The 23212-nt window shown below is 46.3% G+C and overlaps 1 protein-coding gene across 1 annotated transcript; it reads right to left on the reverse strand.

The window, feature by feature from the left end:
* Positions 1-873: 873 nt before the first annotated feature.
* Positions 874-11225, reverse strand: itk (IL2 inducible T cell kinase). Its single transcript, XM_056273389.1, has 17 exons — positions 11061-11225; positions 10807-10911; positions 10373-10454; positions 10093-10218; positions 9752-9789; positions 9276-9427; positions 8835-8900; positions 8655-8709; positions 8023-8102; positions 6721-6863; positions 5190-5264; positions 3130-3298; positions 2635-2851; positions 2445-2509; positions 2155-2273; positions 1836-1993; positions 874-1678 (listed from the first exon to the last, which is right to left on the reverse strand). The coding sequence occupies exons 1-17, from the start codon at positions 11196-11198 to the stop codon at positions 1613-1615; spliced, it is 1854 nt and encodes a 617-aa protein (XP_056129364.1). The 5' UTR covers positions 11199-11225; the 3' UTR covers positions 874-1612.
* Between the last annotated feature and the right edge of the window lie 11987 nt (positions 11226-23212).

Here is a 23212-nt window from a genome sequence, read left to right on the forward strand (position 1 = left end):
CCCAAGGAAATGACTCATTTTATTACCAGAATTTGACTCATGTGGTCAGATAAAATTTGGAAGGTGAAGAAGAGCTGCACGATTAAATTATTTTTTATCCAATTCAAGATAACGGAGGAGGGCTAAACCGGAAGTTGGACGGCTCGCCGCTAAGGCCGACTAACGCTGGTGCGCATGCTCTGTAGGCGCAGGGGTCGGAGGGCTATGTTTTAATACTCGTTTCTGATTGGTCAATTAAAGCAATCGGTTATTTCTGAGGGATGGACCATTGTCGAGCTGCCACCTCATCCCCGTTCCTGTTCTGTTCCAAATTAATGCTCTTCCTGAAGCCTCTGTAGGCTAATATTAGTAAGCGAAATATACAGAAAGAAGCCCGGAAGCTTGTGGACCTTTCTGTCAATCTATTGACCTCTTCCGTGGGGTAAAGCTGTGTAAAAGACACAATAATCCACTTCCAGGTGGTCTTCTATAGAAAATAATGACCTTCCCCTCTTGGATGAGTGACCCCTTACATATGGGTGTTGCAGAAAAAAGGCACATTATCGTATATTTTCTTACCAGTCCCCCATTGGTAATTATAAAGTTAATTAAAAAGCAAAATCTTTGTCTTATAGTATCATCAAGGCTCAGCGTTTTCCGTTTGTATTTTTCAAAGCCACCCAGCATGCCGAATTTCGCCACAAGAGGACACTGTTACGTAACCTCACACGAACAGGAACAACTTTTGGATCCGTAGAAACATAAAATCCTGGTGAAAGTCGGTTTAAAACCGATCTGCTCCTTTTAAAAAACAAAATCTGGGTATTTTTCTGTGAAAATCGGTAAAAACCGAAAACGCTGAGCCTTAAGTATCATATGATTTTAAATGCACTCACTCAAACACTTTTTGGAAGGGCTGGAAACCCCTCCCCCAAATCTAATTATTTCATTAAGAACATATAATTTGAAATGTTATTACAACTAATGTCTAGTAACCTCTGGCTTCTTTCCCCATACACCCACAATGATAATCTCTGGAATAATCATCATAATGAATATTTCTATTTAGAACAGCAAATATCATTTACTGTAATCAGAGAAAGACGTATGACTACATATACAAAATGTAAGACAGACAGAGGAAATTATTCAAAGTACTTTAAAGTTTAGCACAACGTTTTTTTTTCATTTACCTTGTCAATTTTCCTTTAACTTAAAAGACTATCATCATCTTATGTGAAAGAAAAATGCAAAATAATAAAACACCAGCAATGGTGGCAAAGGCAGTTGAGATGTAATATAATTAGCAACATATATAATTAGCAATATATAGACTATTAACATATGAAACTTCTCTGCTTGAAAAGCTTGTGGGACTGGTCATAAACTCAGCAATGTGTGTGGTTTGCGTGCGCCCTCTAAAGGGCAAAAAAAGAATTTAACATGCCCTCAAAAACTCGGAAAACTCCCAAGAATGATCTGTACATTACAATAATCCAGCACTCCAACAACTAAAACTTGTTTTATACAGTGAAAAAGTATTTGACACAAAATAAAAATCGGTAAATAAATTAGATAAATACATTTGTGTTGTATACTACTGTAAATCAGATTCAAAACAAACTTGTTTGGGTCACAGGTCTGAAAGGGAAGCCAACTCGTGCAGCAGGAGAGCAAAGGATGGACGGTCCTCCGGTTTCTTAGAATGAAAATAGATATAGGTCACAGGGTCAGCATATAAAACACACCAAAGACAAATTTTTTTTCTGAGGCACAACCCATTTCTGCATTGTGTAATAAGTTACAGTGTGAAATTGCTTCAACCTATGCAAGTGTACACCCCCCCCCTTCCCCACCTCCTTCCAACACCACTCCATGAGCTGTTGGATATCATCTGGGGCCAGGCGGGGCTTCAGCAGCCGCAGGCCTGCGTTCAGGGAGTCCACCACCTCTGCATTAGTACGGTGCTCATAGGGCATACGGCCCTCACTGTACACCTCCCACATTAACACACCTGAGTTGGGGCGGACAGAGAGACCTCGGGTGTTAGCAGCAACATGAAGTTAAACTGGTGGTCACAAAGAGGTTAAAGGAAGACATATAACCAGAAGGACAACAAGTATGACCGACAGAGAAACACTGCTGAAAGGTAGCAATGTACACAGATGAGCATACCAAATGACCAGACATCAGACTTGCTGCTGAACTTGCTGTATCTGATGACCTCTGGAGCCGACCACTTGACGGGGAACTTGGAGCCGTGGGAGCTAGTGTACTGGTCATCAAGAACAAATCTGCACATGCACACACACATGCACACTTTTTAGTAAACTACATATTTGCAAAACAAAATTTCTAGAAAAAAAATATACATAAAAACATAGAAGGTCCCTGATTTAAATTTACAGGTGTAAACCTTTTATTTTGAAAGTGAAGTGTCAGACCTCTTCCTTCGTTAACCATACCTTGTCATGCCAAAATCAGACACCTTAACCTCATTGCAATTTGAAACCAGACAGTTCCTCGCAGCCTAAAAGAGGGAGTATTAACAAGGAGCACATACATATTAAGTTAAAATGGACAGATATAGAACTTGATTGTAAAAAAAAAAGAAAAGAATGAAAAAACAACTAAAAAAGATATATGTAAGTCTACCAGATCTCTGTGGATGAAGTTGGACCGCTCTAGGTATGCCATGCCATCACTGATATCCAAACACATCCCTAGCATGGTGTCCCTAGATAGATGCCCTCTTCTGGCTTGGAGGTAGTCTGACAGGCAACCATTCTCCATAAATTCAAACACCAGACACATAGGAGAATGCTGGGTGCATACGCCATACAACTGAACCAGCTTACTGTGGGACAGCCTCCTGTTAACACAAAGAGGCATTTACCCATTGTCAGTTACCACCAACCTATTGCCTATTGGACATCCTCTTGAACACTTATACAGTAAAATGCATGCATAAACACTGAATCTCTACACCCTAGTGCTCACACACACACACACACACACACACACACACACACACACACACACACACACACACACACACACACACACACACACACACACAAATATAGTCTGAACTGCTCAAATGAATATTACTGATGATCAGTATGACTTGCCACAAAGAAGTCTGCTTACGTCATAACCCTTGCCTCCTCTGTGAACTCATCCTCTGACATGGCCCCTTCTCTCACCATCTTAATGGCCACCTTCTTGTCTCTCCAGTTCCCCTCCAGAACAAGCCCAAATTGCCCACTGCCAATCTCTTGCCCCAAGCTCAGTTCTTCTCGGTCCACCTCCCACTGATCTGCTCAGGAACAACAGAGTGGTGAACCAAAATGTCCCCCGTTCTGTCCCTCTGTGGTGAAATAACCAGTCAACCACATTGTGAAATGCAACAAATGGACATGTTCTTTATCCTACCGTCTACCTTTTGTTTTGTTTTGTTTTTACATCCTGCCCTTTTTCTCTAGCACTTCCAAATATGAAATGTGTGGCTACATCAGGGTTACATCACTGTGGCTATATCATATCCAAACCTCTGATTTCATAATGTGCCTCAAGAACAAATGGCCGCTTCATCAGATATGGATCCAAACATTTCTTTCTTTCTTTCTGTCTCAGATTGTCAAGTTTCAAGTCAAGTTTATTTGTATGGCCCAAAATCTCAAATGGGTCCCGAAGGGCTTTACAATCAGCGCAATGTACAACACCCCCTATCCTTAGACCCTCAACTCAAATGGGGGGGGAAAAACCTTATCGGGGGGGAGAGAAACCTCAGGAAGAGCAAGAGAGGAGGAATCCCTCATGCAGGATGGACAGACATGCAATAGGTGTCAAAAGCACAGAATAAAGTAACAGACTTACAACCAGAGATTACAAACAGAGTGACGTAATGCAGAATATATACAGAGATGTTAGCAAAGCAAATCTGATGAATGATGAGAATTAAAATTGGTATGAAAAAATCGATGAAAAATTAATGAATGAGAAATGAAAAAAAATGAAAATGAAATGAAAAAATGAATGATAACGGTAATGTAATGGTAATGAAAACTGTAATGAGAGAGTGCAAAGAATATGGGGTGAATATGTGTAAAGAAACTGATAATTTTGTGTATACAAAATGATAATTTTACATAATTAACATGCCTATACTTGCCAACCAGGGATGTTTTATGGGCCATTGGTAAGTGCCCATCCATCTATCCATCCATCCATTATCTAAACCGCTTATCCTGCTCTCAGGGGCGGGGGGATGCTGGGGCCTCTTCCAGCAGTCATTGGGCGGCAGGCGGGGAGACACCCTGGACAGGCCGCCAGGCCATCACAGGGCCGACACACACGCGCGCGCACGCACGCACGCACGCACGCACGCACGCACGCACACACACACACATTCATACTTACAGACAATTTAGTACAGCCAATTCACCTGACTTACATATCTTTGGACCCACGCAGACGGGGAGGACATGCAAACTCCACACAGAGGACGACCCGGGACGACCCACCAAGGTTGGAATACCCCGGGGCTCGAACCCACGACCTTCTTGCTGTGGGGCGACTGCGCTAACCACTGCACCACCGTGCCGCCCTTGGCAAGTACCCTCATCTCCATCTAAGCCCACATAAGATAAATTTTAAAAAAAAAAGGAAAATTACCTTTAATGTATCTTAATGTATATTAATTTCACAGACCACAATAAACTTAAAATAACATATAAACAAGTATTCAGTGTGTAAGAAAGTAAAATAAATATATTCCTTGTTAAAATGACGAGCTGTTTGTGTATATGTGTGTGTCTGTGTGTGTGTGCTGACAGAGGTCAGTCCACCACAATGGATGACTTCTTCTGATGTGGTTTGAAATCTGAAATCTCATTCCCAGAAGCGAGAAAATCAACTCAAGTGTTTTGAATTCTTCTCTAAAATGATCTCATCCATTTTTGTGCAACTGCCGCCTGGCCTCTCAATCCAAATAAAAACGATGCGTGGGGGGGAAGAAGGGAGATTAAAGGCGGGAAATGACCCAAAACAAGAGCACAGAAGAAGAAAGGGTTACAGAAGGAGACTCCCACCAAAACAACGGGAGAGTTGGCAGGTATGCGTGCCCAAGACGTGAATAAGATTCTTGCGTGGCCCATCTCCAACAGCTGAAACATCTGCACAACAGTAGGTAAACTTCCCTTTCTAACCTGTGGGGTGTTTGCCAAGGTCTGGGGAGCCGGTTCTGTGTTTGGAGACAGGGTGTCTGAGACGTGTGATCAGACCTGCGGAGACACCAACACACCAAGAATCCCCCCACACACACACACACACACACATGTTTGCTAAATAAATAACTAGATACTTATCCTACATTGACAAAGCAACTGTATTGTAAGCAAAATATTTAGCATGTATATATTTCAACATTAAAGCCCCCCTGAGTAAACAGCATGGCACGTGACATTGGTAGTGGTGGTTGGAAGTTGGAAATTTCCAACCTGAAATATCGGTGTACCAAATTGTCTTGAACGCAGCACAAGACAGAAGGGGGACAGGACTTTGTCTATGGGGTTCATGGCAGATGCCCAACAGGCAATGCTTACAAAATATGTCTCCTTGTTCAGAAAGCTGCAGCTCGTCTGGTGTTCAACCGCCCTAAGTTCTCCCACACAACTCCCCTTCTCATGTCCCTACACTGGCTCCCGGTAGCTGCTCGCATCCAGTTTAAGACTCTGGTGCTAGCCTACAGGGCAGTGAAAGGAACAGCTCCTTCCTATCTCCAGGCCATGGTCAAGCCCCACACCCCCGCCCCACTACTTCGCTCTGCTGCTTCGGGACGCCTGGTTGCCCCGTCGCTCAGAGGCCCCTGCTGCCGATGGACCCGGTCACGGCTCTGTTCTGTCCTGGCCCCACAGTGGTGGAATGAACTCCCCACTGATGTCAGGACAGCGGAGTTGCTGCCCATCTTTCGGCACAGGTTGAAAACTCACCTCTTCAAGAACTACTACCCTGTTACTTGTGCTTAGCACTTATTGTATTCACTCATTTAAAAAAAAAAAAATCTCTTTCTTGTGCTTTTACTTTAGCACCAGTTTGCTCTTAGATGCTTGTTTAGATGCACTTATGACCTCTGATGACTAGTAGTTCTCCTGATTTCCCACGTTAAATGCATTTATTGTAAGTCGCTTTGGGTAAAATCGTCGGCTAAATGACTGTAATGTAATGTAAGCCGGAAACTGCCTTGCAAGAACAATACCCTCATACTGTTAGTAAGCGATACGCTGAAAAAAAACACCTTTTATATGCATAGATTATCAACTAATACAGATACACACCCCCAGTGGAAGTTTGGCTGGGCCAAAGTCCTTCAGTACCATGTGAAAGTACCTGAGCAGTGGCAACTGGCAGAACACTTTAAAAAAGGTTTCTTTGCATGCCATGTAATACACCCCACATTCAAACTTCACCTCATCCTGATGTGTAAAATCGGGTAACTTCTCCTTTAAAGAAGTAAGGAAACACAACGAAAGCCCGCCATTTATTGAGAGAGGCCCCTAATCATTGAGAATCTCAGGGCAGTAAGCTCTGCACGATTTTTGTCTCTCAGCGCTTCAGCAAATATAATCGTCTAATGACCTCAGTCCTAAACAGGGCGGATCGGCACCGGTTCCTGAGGGAAAACATCTGCATGATGCGCGGCGGCCAGTGCCACTGCTCGGCAGAGACCAGTTCATTTACCCGCAGCGTTGTGTTGGTGGTAATGGATGAGCTCGGGGATAGTCTTGAACAGGTACTTCTCTGCCAGGTAAAACTTGTTTTCCTCCGTGTCTGTCTCTCTGATTTTGTAGTGCTTCACTCTCGGATTCTTCTCCCCATTAGACCTAAGGGCGGATGAGTAGCGATTCTATCAAGTCAAGTCAAGTTTATTGGTAACACTTTAGTATGGGGAACATAAAAAAACTTAATTACTAGTGAATTAGTAGTGATCAAGATGTCACTTTAGTATGGGGAACATATTCTAAGTAACAAAAACTTAATTTACAGTAATTTAACACTATTAACACTTGTAGTTTTGTGTTTTGTTATGCAAGAACAGACCATATTCATTAAGTGTTAGTAAGGGAGAATAACTCTTCTTGTGGTACTACCACCTTATAAAGTCCATACTAAGCAAAGCATATTGAGATGGTACTACTAATAAGCAATAATTCTGAGGTTATAGAGGGAAAACTCATAGTTAATGGCTTACTGGTTGTATAATAAGGCCATGCAGAATAAGGCATTGATGAGTACGTAATAATGACCAATTAAGAGCCAATATGTTGCTAATTTGCATGCTAATAAGCACCTAATTAATGGTGACTACGTTCCCCATACTAAAGTGTTACCAGTTTATTTACTATATAGCACATTTAAAACAACCACAGTTGAGCCAAAGCGCTGCACAAGCTTAAAATACAATATAAAATAAGTAATACATATGAATATAAAAAATATATGTAAAAAAGACATAATAAAATAAAGAAATTGAAATGTAAACAATAAAACACAAGAGTAGAAGTATATTTCCACAATAAAATCACAGCGTCAAGCTCAACTTCAATTGAATGCCAGCGAGAAGAGGTCGGTCTTTAACCAAGATTTTCTGAGCAGATTTTATGTGTACTGGTAAGCTGTTCCAGAGATCAGGGGCAGCCATACCTATCCTAGGTATGGCGTAAGTACACAAAATGGCAAATAATAAATATAAATAAATGGATATACAAATGAGAAATGTGATTTTTAATTGAACTCGTGTAGAGTATATATGTAAATGTAAGATGCAAGTGTAGAGTCATGTCGGGGGGCAAGTTACCGCCGATAAAAAAGGCAGATTATTTCGACCAGTCCTGCAGTTCTGTCACTATTAATCAAACCAAAATCCAAACCCACAGTCAAATGTCCACTTAAATTTGTTGCAAAACAGTTTCTCAGTCCCGCAGTCTGCACTTGATAAATGAGTCAGTCTGGGATAAGAAGACATGAGGAAAATCAAATTACCCTGGTGCTTTGGTGAAGACCGACACTGTGTAGACCCCTGCAAGTCTTGAGTCACGCACAATGAATGCACCTTCCTTTCCCTAAAAATGCAATTTTTTGAAGTTTACATATTGATCAAAAGTTGTAGTGCAGGTTTAAAAGACGTATGGAAAGGGTTTGTTTGTTTACTTCAGCTTCACCTTTTACCAGCATTGGGGGGCCGTTAGTCCTTTTATACCACAAAATAGCCGGTAGCCAACGATGATGGATAAAGTTGCTCATCAGATTTCGGGTTGTTCTTGCAAAACTGAGCATGACACCATTACGGCAGGAAATCCTGAACTGAACCAAGCCTTGTGGTTTGGGTGCAAAGCACATTTTGCTGCATTGTTCTCGGGTTCTCTCCCACATTATGAGCGCTGCATTCATTTTGCAAAGGTAACATTTGCATCAGTGTGGCGCAGGTGGTACAGGCACAATGAAACCATACATCAGATCACACCACCTACTGTGCACAACAATATGCCAGCGTTGTTTTTGCATTATTCACGCAGAGATCAAATTATTTTTTTGGCTGACAAAATAGGTCTGAGATCTTGCCAAATGCTGGATAATTCCCCTCATCCCAGATCGGCACACTACTATGAATTTACCTCTTTCATTAAGAGCTCCTCTGATTGACCTCTGTCAATTTCTTTACTGTACCACCTAGGAAAAGACAAACGACCAACAGTCAAAACCAAACAGGCTTTCCCAAAAGCAGGTGAGATGAGAGAGGGTTTTCATCATTGGAGTTAGTAAGTCAAAAAAGTAAACACGGAGTTCATACTCACTTAAATCTGTGAAAGTCGGTGCCAGATATTTCAGCTATATATGTGCTGGGTACGAAGCCTGTGTTCCTTATGCGATAAGATAAAAAAAAAAACTAAAAACACGCTTGAAAACAATGATTATAACTACCTGTACATACATAATACTAGATGTTAATTTTGATCAATTATCATTATGAGATAAAGTGCTAGTATTTGCACTTGATGCTTGGGTGATACGGAAAACATTATTATCATGATAATCAAGGGAAATATTACATGATGTTCAAGTACGCCACAACATCTGCTTACACAGGCAAAAATACCATATTCGAAAAGAGAGATTCTTGTTATCATTAATTTTGATAATGTTGGGTACCACGATAAATGATAATAAACTATCGCCCTGCCCCATTTGAAATGCATTACGGAAGTGGGCGTCCGTCTACGCTTGACATGCTGTACCCCATGTCATCCTGTAATTTCCACCAGTCAGAGTGGGAGCTGTCTATCACGACGTATTCCTGGTCTTTCTGAAGGGGCAAGTCATGGTCTCCAAAGGGTGTGAAGTCTTGGAGAGCCACGACCAACTTCTGCAGCTGGTAATGCGGAGTCCCCTGCCAGCCAGAGATAAAGACAAAACAAATGGAGTGGCAATACAAATGGTCATGACACATACCCACAGCACAACCCAGTTATCATGGCAATACTACATGAGAGGAGAAGGACGATAGCGTAAATGACGAGGGGGGAAATTAAAAAAGACCTCTTTTAACACTGTATTTACACAAAATTCATATAGCCCAAAAATCAAACTTGTATTTTAGGAGATGACCAGCCCCATGCTATTATTTCCCATTGGATGATAACATGTATGGTATTTGCCAGCGCAAAAATCCAACTGTCATAAAATCTATCATTCACATTTAAAGAACTTGTACCTCTTCTTCCCGTATCTTGGGGAGGGGCTTTTTAGAAACTGTGGAACAATAAATATATGCACTTAGGTTAATAGGCATTAACACTGGCATACAGGGTTTCATAATAACTGTTTGTCTAAAATAAATCACACATTTGTCATCCCAGCCAGATGTGAGAAGCTTTTGCAAGAAACTCTTGCAAAAGCTTCCCACAGTATTAAATTGAGCATCCCCCCCACACTCACACACACACACACCCCTGTCACTTTCAGTTTTCAATGGGACAACTTTGTTGGGGCCAGATCTCTTAAATAATGCAAGGAATCGCCCTAAGATGAATCCAGTGAGCAGAGGATACAAACCATAACTTATTGGGTCATATTCTTGACAACCTTTCGCCAGCTTCTCTGTCTGATGGCAGCATCTCCATCTTCCATCCATCCAGAAGTTTGGGTGGTAATTTACAACCAAGTCATTATACTTCGTCTCTAGATTAGGGAATATAAATTTCAGAAGTATTGTATGAGAGAAATAGAGGTCCGAGTCATCAAAAACTGCCGTTGCATTCCACAGCACCATGCTTCTCCGTTACGTGATGCACTTCTACTACCGACTGGGACACAAAGCTTGGAAGCTGCTTACCCTCCTTCAGAGCTCTGACCCATCTCTGACGGCAATCGTTGTCCGGGGCAAAAATATAGAGGTAAAGGTTGTCATGAAACACCTGGGGACAATACAGCCATTGTTGTATCATATCAATAGTCACCTTTTGAACACACGTGTATTATATATAGTCTCTGCACCATTGCACTTTATCACCTCTTATTGCATCTGTATATAGTCAATCCTTGTGTATATATCTGAAGATTGTTGTGTTGTAGTGTTTTTATTCTATGTTAAGTACACCGAGAGAGCCACGAAACCGGAGGCAAATTCCATGTATGTGCAAAGCTGCATGGCCAATAAAACATGATCCTGGTTCTGATGCTGTGTTTGTGCATGTGCAAATGTTGAGAAGTGATCCGTTCTTAACTTCAAGGTGTATTTTCTGAGAAACTGTAAATGTGTTACCTTACCTGGAAAGGGTATTTGTTGCTGCATGGTATAGGGGCGTCACTATGCACAATCTCAACACACTTGATTGCAGACAACTCTATGCAGCCCTTTAGTATTGGCTTTTTCTGAAAGAATTCATGTTTAATTCTCAACAATTACTGGCAGACACTGCAGTCTAGTAGCTTACCTGGCGGCTGGATTTCAAGACTAAATCTTTGACTGCTTCGTGTTATACGGCTGTAAAGCCAAGTGTGCTCGGTTAATGCGTACTTACCCCGGGACGGCGTTCAGAATATTTCAAGTCCTGTGTGTCTAGGACAAAAAACCTCTGCTTATAGTTGCATGGTGAAGTCCTTCTCTTCTGCTGGGATTTCTTGATCATCGTTTCCTTCAAGATAACTCGTGGGTACATGGCAGACAGCAATCTGCTAAGACAGAGACAAATGTGGAATTTAGGTTACGCCGATGAATTAAGTAGCAGGATGAGCAAAAAGTGACTGATGATGAACTGCAAGCTTCCGGCACAATATACAAACCACATCCTTATGCAGAAGACACACACACACACACACACACACACACACACACACACACACACACACACACACACACACACACACACACACACACACACACACACACACAGCCTCTCCTTCTATATTTTTCTTGTTGCAACAAGCCTCTGAATTGACAGCAAATAATGTTACTACGTTAAATATTGCATATTTATTATAGGTCTGGACACTGCCTGGCATCCTGTGCATCATATTCTTCATAAATGTTATAATTCCATTATAATTCTGTTATCCTCTTTCAATGTTTATTCTGTAAATTATGTAAACACAACATCCATTGCACGTTGTCCGTCCGTTGCTTTCCCTGGGGTTTCCTCCCATTTTTTCTCCCTGTTAAAGGTTTCTTTTTTTTTTTTAGGGAGTTGTTCCTTATCTGATGTGATGGCCTAAGGACAGGATGTTGTGTTGCTGTAAAGCCCCTTGAGGCAAATTTGTAATTTGTGATATTGGGCTGTACAAATAAAATTGACTTGACTTAAAGCGCCTCATAGTAAGAAGGTCCTGGGTTCGAGCCCTGGGGTAGTCCAACCTTGGTGAGTCATCCTGGGTCGTCCTCTCTATGGAGTTTGCGTGTTCTCCCCTTGTCTGTGTGGGTTTCCTCCGGGGACTCTGGTTTCCTCCCACAGTCCAAAGACATGTAGGTCAGGTGAATCGGCCGTACTGAATTGTCCCTAGGTATGAGTGTGTGTGTGTGTGTGTGTGTGTGTGTGTGTGTGTGTGTGTGTGTGTGTGTGTGTGTGTGTGTGTGTGTGTGTGTGTGTGTGCCCTGTGATGGCCTGGCGGCCTGTCCAGGCTGTGTCCCCGCCTGCCGCCCAATGACTGCTGGAATAGGCTCCAGTATCCCCACAACCCTGAGAGCAGGATAAGCAGTTCAGATAATGGATGGATGGATGGATTGAATTCGTTCCTTTACATATCAGGTTATATAACAACAAACGGGACAACATTTGATCTCATGTAAATGTAAATTTTGTTATAAGCAGAATTGCACAAATGTGACGTGTTATGTTGGCGAGTGAATCACAGGAGACGAACAAACTGTTACTTAACTTCATTTCGCAACAACTAGCTTTCATCCCCCGTGTCTGCGGGTTCCTGTGGGGGCTCCAGTTTCCTCCACAGTCAAAAGATATGTAGGTCAGGTGAATCGGCCATACTAAATTGTCCCTAGGTATGAATGTGTGTGTGTGTGTGTGTGTGTGTGTGTGTGTGTGTGTGTGTGTGTGTGTGTGTGTGTGTGTGTGTGTGTGTGTGTGTGTGTGTGAGATGGCCCTGTGATGACCTGGTGGCCTTGTTGTGGCTTTTCCTTTATCCTTTTAATGGGCTCTTGCCCCAGCAACCTCTGGGGAGAATACACATCGGACAAATATTAAAACAAACAGAGAATCTTTAATGCATCTGCAGATGGAGAGACATAAGGCCACACAGAGGTTCGTCTGTGTGGATATGCTCTGCCCCTGAGCTGGAGATAGTGGTTTTTTTATAGAACAGTCCGTCACGTCGTACACTATGTTTCCTGCATCAACTAAGGTGTAATCTTACAAAGGAATGCTGGAAACATCGACGTTAATCACGTTCTGTGCCTTGTGAGCGTCTGTAAGTTCGTTACACTTATCTTTGGTGTACCAGGCCGTTCCTGGGACGTGGCAACGGGCAGGCAAGCATGGTAACAGTTGCTATGTGGCCCCATGGAAGGTACGCATGACAACAATGGGTATGTGTGTCTGCAGTGACTGAGAAGTTTCATGCACACAGAGAAGTGGAAAAATACAGAGTACATACGGAGTGCATATGGAGTACATTTTGTACTCCACAGCCTGTCCAGGGTGTCTCCCCACCTGCTACCCAATGACTGCGGGAATAGGCTCCGGCATCCCCGTGACCGAGAGCAGGATAAGTGATTCAGATAATGGATGGATGAATGGCTAGCTTTCGCCCAACTTTGTCTTCGCTCCGCTTGTTGTTCTTCTGCCCCCTTACAGCAGTCCCTCTCCGCCAACCAACATCTCACAGTGCCACCCAGTGGCGATGGAATGTAGTGTCCACAAATACAACATCTCCCCCATTACTCATGGAAATACTACCATCTCATTATGACTGAACTTAGCCCAAGCAGCCTTAAACGTTTTCCTTCTGTAATGTAACATTATCAGGTAACTTAATGTTCCATACTCATAGACCTGAAAACATCTGAATACATGAATGAAAATATCTGAAAACATAAGGTTTCTGTAACCAATTTAAATTCTCCATGGTATTTCAAGTAAGCCTTACTGTATAAGTGCAATTGAATGTGCGTCATATATAATACTCAAAACACTAACGTAGTAACTAAAATTCACATTACTGCCATCTTAACTCCAATTCACAATTATATTTTACTCAATTTCTTTTCCCTTTAGTTTCACTTTTCTTTTTCTTTTTCTTTTCATAGGGCAGCGATCCGTCTACACCCTTTACATGTCTTCTTGTTTTAGGCTTAGACCTATGTCATCACATAGTCTTTTGTCCAAGCTGGTAGTTGTCTCTCTTTATGATGAGCAGCTTGTCTTGTTGACGTCTTTGCTGGGCTGATGTTTTCCTCAGCTATACCAGCCCACGGTAACTCCTCTGGCTTCTCTGGGCAGAGAGAAAGGCGTGCTGCATTCCACCTTTTCCCATCACCTCGGATAAAGGTGCTTAGCTCAGTCTGCTGCTGCACAGACAAGGGGTCAGTGTACCGTCTCTCTCCCTTTCCCACGTGGAAAGGCTTGGGTACCCCAATTTTATCATCAACTGTGACCTTGGGAGGTTTCGCACATCTCTTGGCGTCCGTGTAGTGTTTATTCTTGGCCTGCTGTAGGACAACTCTGGCCCTAACTTGATCATATTTCCCTCTATCCTTGGGAGGTGGTAGGACACTTAGCTTTGTCCGCATTGGTCTCCTCCTCAGGAGCTGAAATGGGGATTCATCGGTCGTTGCATGAACTGTTGGGTGGTAGCTATGAAGCATCTCAGTGACTGTAGGCTTCCATGGTTGTTGAGCTGTCTGTGTTGCCTGAATAGTCTTTCAGCACCCTGTTAAACCATTCAATACATCCATTAGCTTGAGGGTGGTAGACACTCGTTCTGATATGCTTGATGCCCCTTTCTCTCAGGAACTCAGTGAAAGCAGAAGAAATGAACTGTGGCCCTTTATCTGTTGTAATGGTACAGGGGTTTCCTTCACGTGCAAAGATGGAAGCCAGGAAAGTCATTACTGTGGTTGTAGTTGCAGCTGAATTAAAGGCTACTTCCGGCCATTTGCTGAAATAGTCAATGAGGGTGATGGCAAATCTGCAGTCATAGGTCCCATGTTCCAACGGACCCACAATGTCAACAGCCACATGCTGAAAAGGGCCCCCTGGAAACTCAACAGGCTGCAATGGGGCAGGAGGAGTTTTAGCTGTTTTGTCAGATGATTGACAGATTGTGCATGACGACAGAACTGTGTGGACTAAGCCATCCATGTGTGGCCACCAGTAAAGGTGTCTGAGGCATTGTTTTGTGCGAACTATGCCCTGGTGTCCTTCATGTGCCAGATGTACTATCCTCTCTTGAAGGGACTTGGGAACCCCAGGCATGTTCCATGGAAGATCAGTGGCAACTAAACAGCAAGTACATGTTGCACTAAGAAATATGGCTGTACATTGCTTGGGAGAGACTTTTTCACCTTAGGCCATTCTGAACAAATGAACTGCTGCAGTTGTGTAAATTCAGGACAGTCCTCACATTCAGCTTTGAAATCTGCAAGCGAGAGTGTGGTCAAGAGGGGAGAGATCTCAGCTATCTCTGTGAATAAGTCTTGCTCAGAACCCACAGCCATGCTGGAGTTGATTAGGGGAACACGTGAGAGGCAGTCTGCCACAACATTCTAACTATCTGGGCAGTACTGCACATTGTACTGGAAACACATCAGCCAAGCTGACCATCTTGCAACCCTCATACAAGCTCTGTTCATTCCTTTGGTGTTGAGGAGAGCGGTGAGAGCTTGGTGGTCAGTTCTGAGAGTGAATCTGTGTCACGTATGTTCGTCATCATTCCACTGCTCATACACAGGCCAGGGCATCTTTTTCTGTAGTGGAGTACTTCCTCTCGGCGGCTGACAGCGTACGGGAAGCGAAGGCAACAATGCATTCAGCATTGTCTGAGTGCCACTGCGTCAGGATAGCTCCCAACCCGTAGTCTGAGGCGTCTGTAGTGATGAAGGTAGGTAGCTTAGGGTCATAGATGGCAAGAGCTGGACTTTTCAGTAGCATTGTTTTAAGTTTGGTGAAACTTTTGTCTGCTTCATCATCCCACTGTAATTCAGCCTGAGTGTTTGTTCTGAGCAGCTGTTGCAGTGGATCTACCATTGTAGCATAATCTGGCAGAATCTTGCTGAACCAGGAAGTTAAGCCCAGGAAGGAGCGTAGTGCTGCCATGTCTTTTGGCACAGGAGCTTCTGCGATGGCAGTCAGATGAACCAGGCTCGGGCGCAGACCCTCCTTAGAAATGACATGCCCCAGGAATGGAATGCTTGTCTAACCAAATGAGCTTCTGTCAAAGTTGATCTGAAGGCCGGTGTCTCTAAGACGCTGAAGGACAGCTTGCAGGTGCCTGTCATGAGTTACTTTTGTGTCTCCATAGACTATTATGTCATCCAAGTAGTTTTGTACTCCAGGTAGATCTTTCAGGATTGTCTGCATCATTTTCTGGAAAGCATTTTGTGCTGACGCATGGCCAAAGGGGACTCGTGTGAATCGGAAGACGCCATCATGGGTTATGAAAGCAGTTAAATTGTGGCTCTCAGGGTGCAGAGGTAGTTGGTGGTAAGCTGAACTCAAGTCGATCTGGCTCTACTTGATGCAGTCGGGACCGTTCTGGCTGAAGCAAGCAGTGTCACATTTTCAACCGCTGCCTCCACCTGGCATGCGATTGTCAGAGCTTTGTCCAGTGTGAGATTTCCCCGCCAGTAGCAACTTGTCCTTTACAGCACTGAGATAAGCATTTGAAATTAGCTGACCTCGTATCATCTCACTCTCCATTTGTCCAAAACCACACGACGCAACTAAGGCTCTCAAAGCTGCCACATACTGAGACGCGGTTTCATCAGCTCGTTGAACACTTTGTCTGAAGGTGTGCCTACAGGGATTCCATGACAAATGCTCACAAGACAAATGCTCACAAGACTAAAAGAAAAAGAGACAAATGCTCACAAATTGTTTTATAATCTATATTTACAGCGAAAAATGATAGTATACAGATATACAAATATGAAATATGTTTATATATCGATTTAATTATGAAAATATGTACAAATACTTTCAAAACCCAATGCACTAGTAAAATATGAGCATTTGTCTTGTAAAACAATTTGTGAGCATTTGTCTCTTTTTCTATTAGTATTGTGAGCATTTGTCTTGTGAGCATTTGTCTTGTGAGTATTTGTCTGCACACCACCAGGCCACCACATTAACTTTCGGGACAAAGTGCTTCTCGAGGGTGGCCATGGCCTCCTCATATGTTGTACCTTGTTCTGCCAGAGTGTAAAACAGACGTTGTCCTTCCGAACCCAGACAATGTAGTAAAACTGCACGTCTCCTTGCTTCTGGCCATGCGTTTCCTGTAGCATTTATCGCTAGCATGTAGTTGTCGAACATCTTCGACAACTACATGCTAGCGATAAATGCTATGATGGCCTGACGGCCTGTCCAGGGTGTCTCCCTGCCTGCCGCCCAAATGACTGCTGGGATAGGCTCCAGCATCCCCGCGACCCTGAAAGCAGGATAAGCGGTTCAGATAATGGATGGATGGATGTAGTTGTCCAACATCTTCCGCCACGTATCAAACAGTATTGGCGGTGGACTCGGTACTGACACGCTCATCCTCGTCGCCAATTTGTTATGTTGGCGAGTGAATCACAGGGGAGGAATGAACTTTTACTTAACTTTATTTAGCAACAACTAGCTTTCACTACTTGTTCTACTTCTGTCCCCTTACAGCAGTCCCTCTCCGCCATCCATCGTCTCACAGTGCCACCCAGTGGGGATGGAATGTAGTGTCCACAAACGCAACACTAAGGAAAGCATCTTTTAAGTCTGAATTGACCTTTCGCAAAGTCCCGTCCCCCTTAGTTACTGTTGCTATGCCCGTCAAGCATTTCAGAACTATCCAGGAAGTAGCCGGAAAACACCAAAACATGAAGGAAGAAATCAGCGCACTGTGTGGGTAAAAGTAACAGTAATAATACGTTAGCTGTATTAGCTATCAATAATAGCTAGTAGCAAGCTTAGCTTGGAGCAGAGAGGTATTTATGTTGATTTTGGATGGATTAAGCTGGCCATGGGGTCTGCTGTACTGCGAAATCTATTGCCGACATTGCGCTTCTTGCGTTCTGGGTTTCGGGAAGGGAAAGAAAATTACACCCCCTGCAAACTTTTCACATATCTAGTATTGTGGCGGACACTAGGGGCTATGCCTCTCACCCAGCAGGACTGTGAGCTGGGGGCGTGGTTTACGTTCCCGGGCTTCCCGGGGCAGGGTTGTTCCTGCTGCAGTTGGTTTTTGGAGTTGAGGAATAAACATCAATCTCGCCTTGGTCTCATGTGTTTTTCCTCATTCCTGCCACATTGGTGACCCCGAATTGAACATGTTTGGAGCAGAAGATGTGTGTGAATCCACTTCGGCCGCGCCGCCCCGACTCTCACAGCCGGCCGTTCTCGCCGCGGCTGTGAAGCTCCCAGAGTTCTGGCAGAGCGTCCCGGCCTCGTGGTTCCAGCATGTCGAGGCGCTGTTCCACCTGCGTGGAATCTCCGCGGACGACTTCAGATACTATCTGGTCGTCGCTGCGCTGGATCAGCAGTCCACACGCCGGGCCATGCAGCTGTTGCGCGCCCCTCCGCAACACGATAAATACGTCGCCCTCAAACATCTTCTGCTCCGGAGGTACAGCCTATCTACCGCAGAGAGGGCAGATAGAATCCTTTCCCTATCCGGTTTGGGCGACGGGACGGCTGTGGATCTCATGGACAATATGCTGTCGCTGCTAGGCTCAGACGAAGGTGGGTTCCTTTTCCCGCACGTTTTCCTGCGCCAGCTCCCGTCTCCTGTGCGCGCGGCTTTGGCTAACTCCCCGTGTCTGGCCGCTGGTGACTGCCGAGGTTTGGCTGAGGAGGCTGATCGGGTCCTGCTGGCTACCAGACGGTTCTCTGTGCAGAGTGTGGCATCGGAGCCTCTGCAACCGACGTCGGAGGACGCGGACCGGCAGTGGTGGCTGGAGTGACTGCCCGGAGACGGCGCGGGAGAGGCCTCTGTTTCTTCCACCAGCGGTTCGGCGGCAAGGCGAGGCGCTGCGTCCCTCCGTGCACGTTTGAGACGGCGGGAAACTCCAGGGCCAGCGCTCAGTAGCAGCTGTGGGCGCTGGCGGACGTAGTGAGCTGCTCTTCATTAAGGACACGTTGTCAGGAAGACTTCTGGTGGACTCAGGCTCGCAAAAGAGCCTACTCCCTCCTGCTAAGACAGACAGGTCGGCCGAAGGCGGCGGCCCACAGTTAAGTGCAGCTAACGGTTCGTCCATTGCGACGTTTGGCACAAGGTTGGTGACTGTTTGCTTCCACGGGCGCCATTTTGAGTGGGACTTTGTAGTGGCCGCCATTACTGTTCCTATTATCGGCGCGGATTTTCTGTGCGCTAATGGTCTGCTGGTTGATGTTTTAAACCGCCGTTTAATTGATGCTGTGTCTTTCGCCACTGTGCGAGACAAGGGGAGCCGGGCCGTTAACACACGCTAACTTTTTAGCATTAGGGGATGTTTTTCAGCGCTTGCTGGCGGATTTTCCATCGGTGACTACACCTGCCTTTTCCACCGCGGTTACTAAACACGGGGTAGAACATTTCATTCCCACTTTGGGACCGCCAGTTTTTGCGCGCGCGCGGCGCCTCGACGCGGTAAAATTGGCTACAGCTAAGGAGGAGTTCGCCATCATGGAGCGTCAGGGTATAGTGAGGCGTTCCAACAGCCCGTGGGCCTCGCCGCTTCACATGGTGCCCAAGGCGGATGGGTCGTGGCGGCCTTGCGGCGATTTTCGCCGCCTGAACAACGTCACCGCCAATGACCGCTATCCCATCCCACACATACAGGACTTTCCCATACGCCTGGCAGGTACCACTATTTTCTCTAAGGTGGACCTGGTGCGCGGCTATCATCAGGTTCCCGTGCGCGCAGAGGACGTGCCCAAGACCGCAGTGATCACCCCGTTTGGGCTTTTCGAATTCATGCGCATGCCTTTTGGCTTGAAGGGGGCAGCGCAAACCTTTCAGAGGCTGATGGACTCGGTGTTGCGTGACCTTGATTTCGTGTTCGTTTATCTCGACGACATATTAGTGGCCAGTCCGTCAGCTGACGAGCACCTGGCGCACCTGAAACAGGTTTTCCGTCGTCTGGACGAACACGGCCTGATAGTCAACCCGGCCAAGTGTCAGTTTGGACTGCCGGTGATTGACTTCTTGGGTCACCGCATTTCGCCGCAAGGTGCGGTCCCGTTGCCTTCTAAGGTGCAAGTGGTGGCGGAATTTCCCCGCCCGGTCTCTGTTAGGGCATTGCAGGAATTCTTGGGAATGGTGAATTTCTATAACCGTTTCCTCCCTCGCGCTGCCCACCTCCTTCAGGCACTTTACGAAGCCCTGCGGCTTAAGAAGGCTAACGACCCTGTCGACTGGACTCCCGAACAGGTCCAGGCCTTTGACGGAGCTAAGTGCGCCCTGGCTAACGCTGCCCTCCTCGCCCATCCCACACCCACGGCGTCCATAGCTTTAACAACCGATGCGTCTGACATAATCGTGGGGGCTGTGGTTGAACAGCGTGTGGCGAATGCGTGGCAGCCACTCGCATTTTTTAGCCGCAAACTGCGAGATAGCGAGCGCAAGTACAGCGTTTTTGACCGGGAGTTGCTGGCACTGCACCTTGCAACCCGGCATTTCCGCTTCCTGCTGGAGGGTCGCCCATTCACGGCTTATGTGGATCATAAGCCGCTGACTTTTGCCATGTCCAAGGTGACTGAGCCGTGGTCTGCTCGTCAACAGCGCCACCTAGCGGCGATCTCCGAGTTCACAACGGACATTCAGCATGTGGCCGGGAAGTCCAACCCTGTTGCTGATTGTCTGTCGCGTGTGCTTGTGTGTCCTGTGCACCTCGGTGTGGATTTCTCCGCTATGGCTGCCGACCAGCCCAGTGACCCGGACATCCTTGCCCTTAGGTCAACGCGTACCGGTCTCAAGCTAGAGGACGCTGTGATGCAGGAAGGCAGTCCTGCCCTCCTCTGCGATGTCTCCACCGGCCGTCCCCGCCCCGTTGTTCCAGTGGCCTGGCGCCGTCGAGTTTTCGATTCGATTCACTCCCTCTCGCACCCTGGAGTTCGGGCATCGGTGAAGTTGGTCGGTTCCAAGTTCGTCTGGCCTGGCCTCCGCAAGGACGTCAAGGGGTGGGCAGCTGCATGTGTAGCGTGCCAGCGCGCTAAGGTCCACCAGCACACTAAATCGCCCCTCGAGCCGTTTCCGATCCCGGCCAGACGTTTCGACCACGTGCATGTGGACCTGGTGGGCCCTCTACCTTCTTCACAGGGTTTTACGCACCTGCTCACAATGGTAGATCGGACCACCAGGTGGCCAGAGGCTGTCCCTCTATCCTCCACAACATCCTCGGATGTTGCACGCGCTTTTCTTTCCTCCTGGGTCGCCCGTTTCAGCACTCCGTCAGATATCACCTCAGACAGGGGCCCCCAGTTCGTGTCAGAGCTCTGGTCGGCACTTGCGCGATCCTTGGGTGTGCAGGTACACCGCACTACCGCGTATCACCCTCAGGCTAACGGGTTGTGTGAACGTTTTCACCGGTTGCTCAAGGCAGCGCTGTGCGCTGCGCTCTCGGATGGTAACTGGGTGGATCGTTTACCTTGGGTTATGCTCGGGTTGCGTTCGGCTCCTAAGGAGGACCTCGACGCGTCACCCGCTGAGCTGGTGCTCGGTCAGCCACTCCGCGTCCCTGGGGAATTTTTGCCTGGGAGTTCCGCTCCTCGACCCCGTCCGGCCGTTTATCCTTTTTTGTCCGACAGCACTCGGGTTCCAGGCCCCGTTCACCACTGTTTTCCGCGGTCGTTCGTGCCTGCGGAGCTCATGTCGGCTCGTTTTGTTTTTGTACGGCATGATGCTCACCGCTCACCCCTCCAACCCCCATACGATGGTCCATTTCGGGTTCTTGAGACGGGTCCTAAGGGTTTTGTGCTAGATATGGGTGGGTGTAGGGAGCGTGTCACGCTTGATAGGCTTAAACCGGCGCACAGGGTGGCAGGCGAAGTTGTGTTTCCGGCCCAGGTTCCCCGTCGGGGTCGTCCTCCTTCCAGGACCCTGGCAGTGTCTTCATGGGTTCAGCGTTCTGCTTCTCAGCCGGCTTTGGACTGTGTTTCACCTACTGTTTCGGCTGAGGGACGGCGCAGCCGTTATGGCAGGCTGCTTAAGCCTCCAGTGAGACACTAAGTTTCTTTCCAGGAGTCCCTTCTGGGTGTTCGGGGGGGGGGGCTGTGTGGCGGACACTAGGGGCTATGCCTCTCACCCAGCAGGACTGTGAGCTGGGGGCGTGGTTTACGTTCCCGGGCTCGCCGGGGCAGGGTTGTTCCTGCTGCAGTTGGTTTTTGGAGTTGAGGAATAAACATCAATCTCGCCTTGGTCTCATGTGTTTTTCCTCATTCCTGCCACAGTATCCGATTTGCAGATCCCATAGGCACACCGTTTCAGCATTTTGTTGTGTGTTTGAAAGCTTGACGGACCGTTGCTAAGGTAGGATTGGACAAGCACCGTTCTGGGGCGGCACTTTGCGAAAGGTCAATTCAGAGCGAACTTGGAGTACCAGGCCAGGCGTACGTATCTCCCCTTCTCTGGTGTTCTAACTCTCCTACCAGGAGAAGGGAAATACATGCACATACGGACAGAAAAACCAGTGTTTTTTCTGCCATTATAAGACTTTCGCACAGCTCCCAAATTGATTGAACGGGAAATATGGAGAAGAAAAAGTTGTTAATATGCAGCACTCAAGCTAAGAAATCTCATCTCATCTCATTATCAGCAGCTTCTCCGGGGCAGTGGCAGCAAGCTAAGTAGGGCACTCCAGACGTCCCTCTCCCCAGCAACGCCCTACAGCTCCTTCTGGGGGCTCCCAAGGCGTTCCCAGGCCAGATTGGACACGTAGTCCCTCCGGCGAGTTCTGGGTCTACCCCCAGGTCTCCTCCCAGTTGGACGTGCCCGGAAAACCTCCAAAGTGTAATGTTTTGTGCTTCTCATAACATCAATAAATGGACAGACAACAACTGGAGCAAACGATGGCTTTAGTGAAGTCTCACAGGATATATTTACACATGTCAGGTGGCGCCTGACTACCTAGCTGGCGACCATATCCTCATATCAACAGGGGGCGTACTTAGACTAGAACACAGCCATAAAGACTATAGCTTGTAATGATCTGCTTGTGGACATTACACAAAGGAAGGCGCCCAGGAGGCATCCTAACCAGATGCCCGAACCACATCAACTGGCTCCTTTCAACGCGAAGGAGCAGCGGCTCTACTCCGAGCTCCCTCCGGATGTCCGAGCTCCTCACCCTGTCTCTAAGGCTGAGCCCAGACACCCTACGGAGGAAACTAATTTCAGCCGCTTGTATCCGCGATCTCTCCCCTTCGGTCACTACCCCAGAGCTCATGAGTCATGACCATAGGTGGGGGTTGGAACGAAGACTGACAGATAAATTGAGAGCTTTTCCTTCCGGCTCAGCTTCCGCTTCACTACAACGGTCCTGTACAACGTCCGC

This window comes from Lampris incognitus, chromosome 1 (assembly GCF_029633865.1).
Source record: "Lampris incognitus isolate fLamInc1 chromosome 1, fLamInc1.hap2, whole genome shotgun sequence".
NCBI classification, from domain to species: Eukaryota; Metazoa; Chordata; class Actinopteri; order Lampriformes; family Lampridae; genus Lampris; species Lampris incognitus.

Excerpts from the sequence above, each read along its gene's own strand:
- itk (XM_056273389.1), bottom strand. The coding sequence starts at position 11,198 with ATGTACCCACGAGTTATCTTGAAGGAAACGATGATCAAGAAATCCCAG. Across the intron at positions 3,299-5,189 it reads CCTTGGCAAACACCCCACAG|ATCAGTGGGAGGTGGACCGA; the intron begins GTTAGAAAGGGA and ends GTTCCTGAGCAG. Across the intron at positions 2,274-2,444 it reads TCTGATTTTGGCATGACAAG|ATTTGTTCTTGATGACCAGT; the intron begins GTATGGTTAACG and ends GTGCATGTGCAG.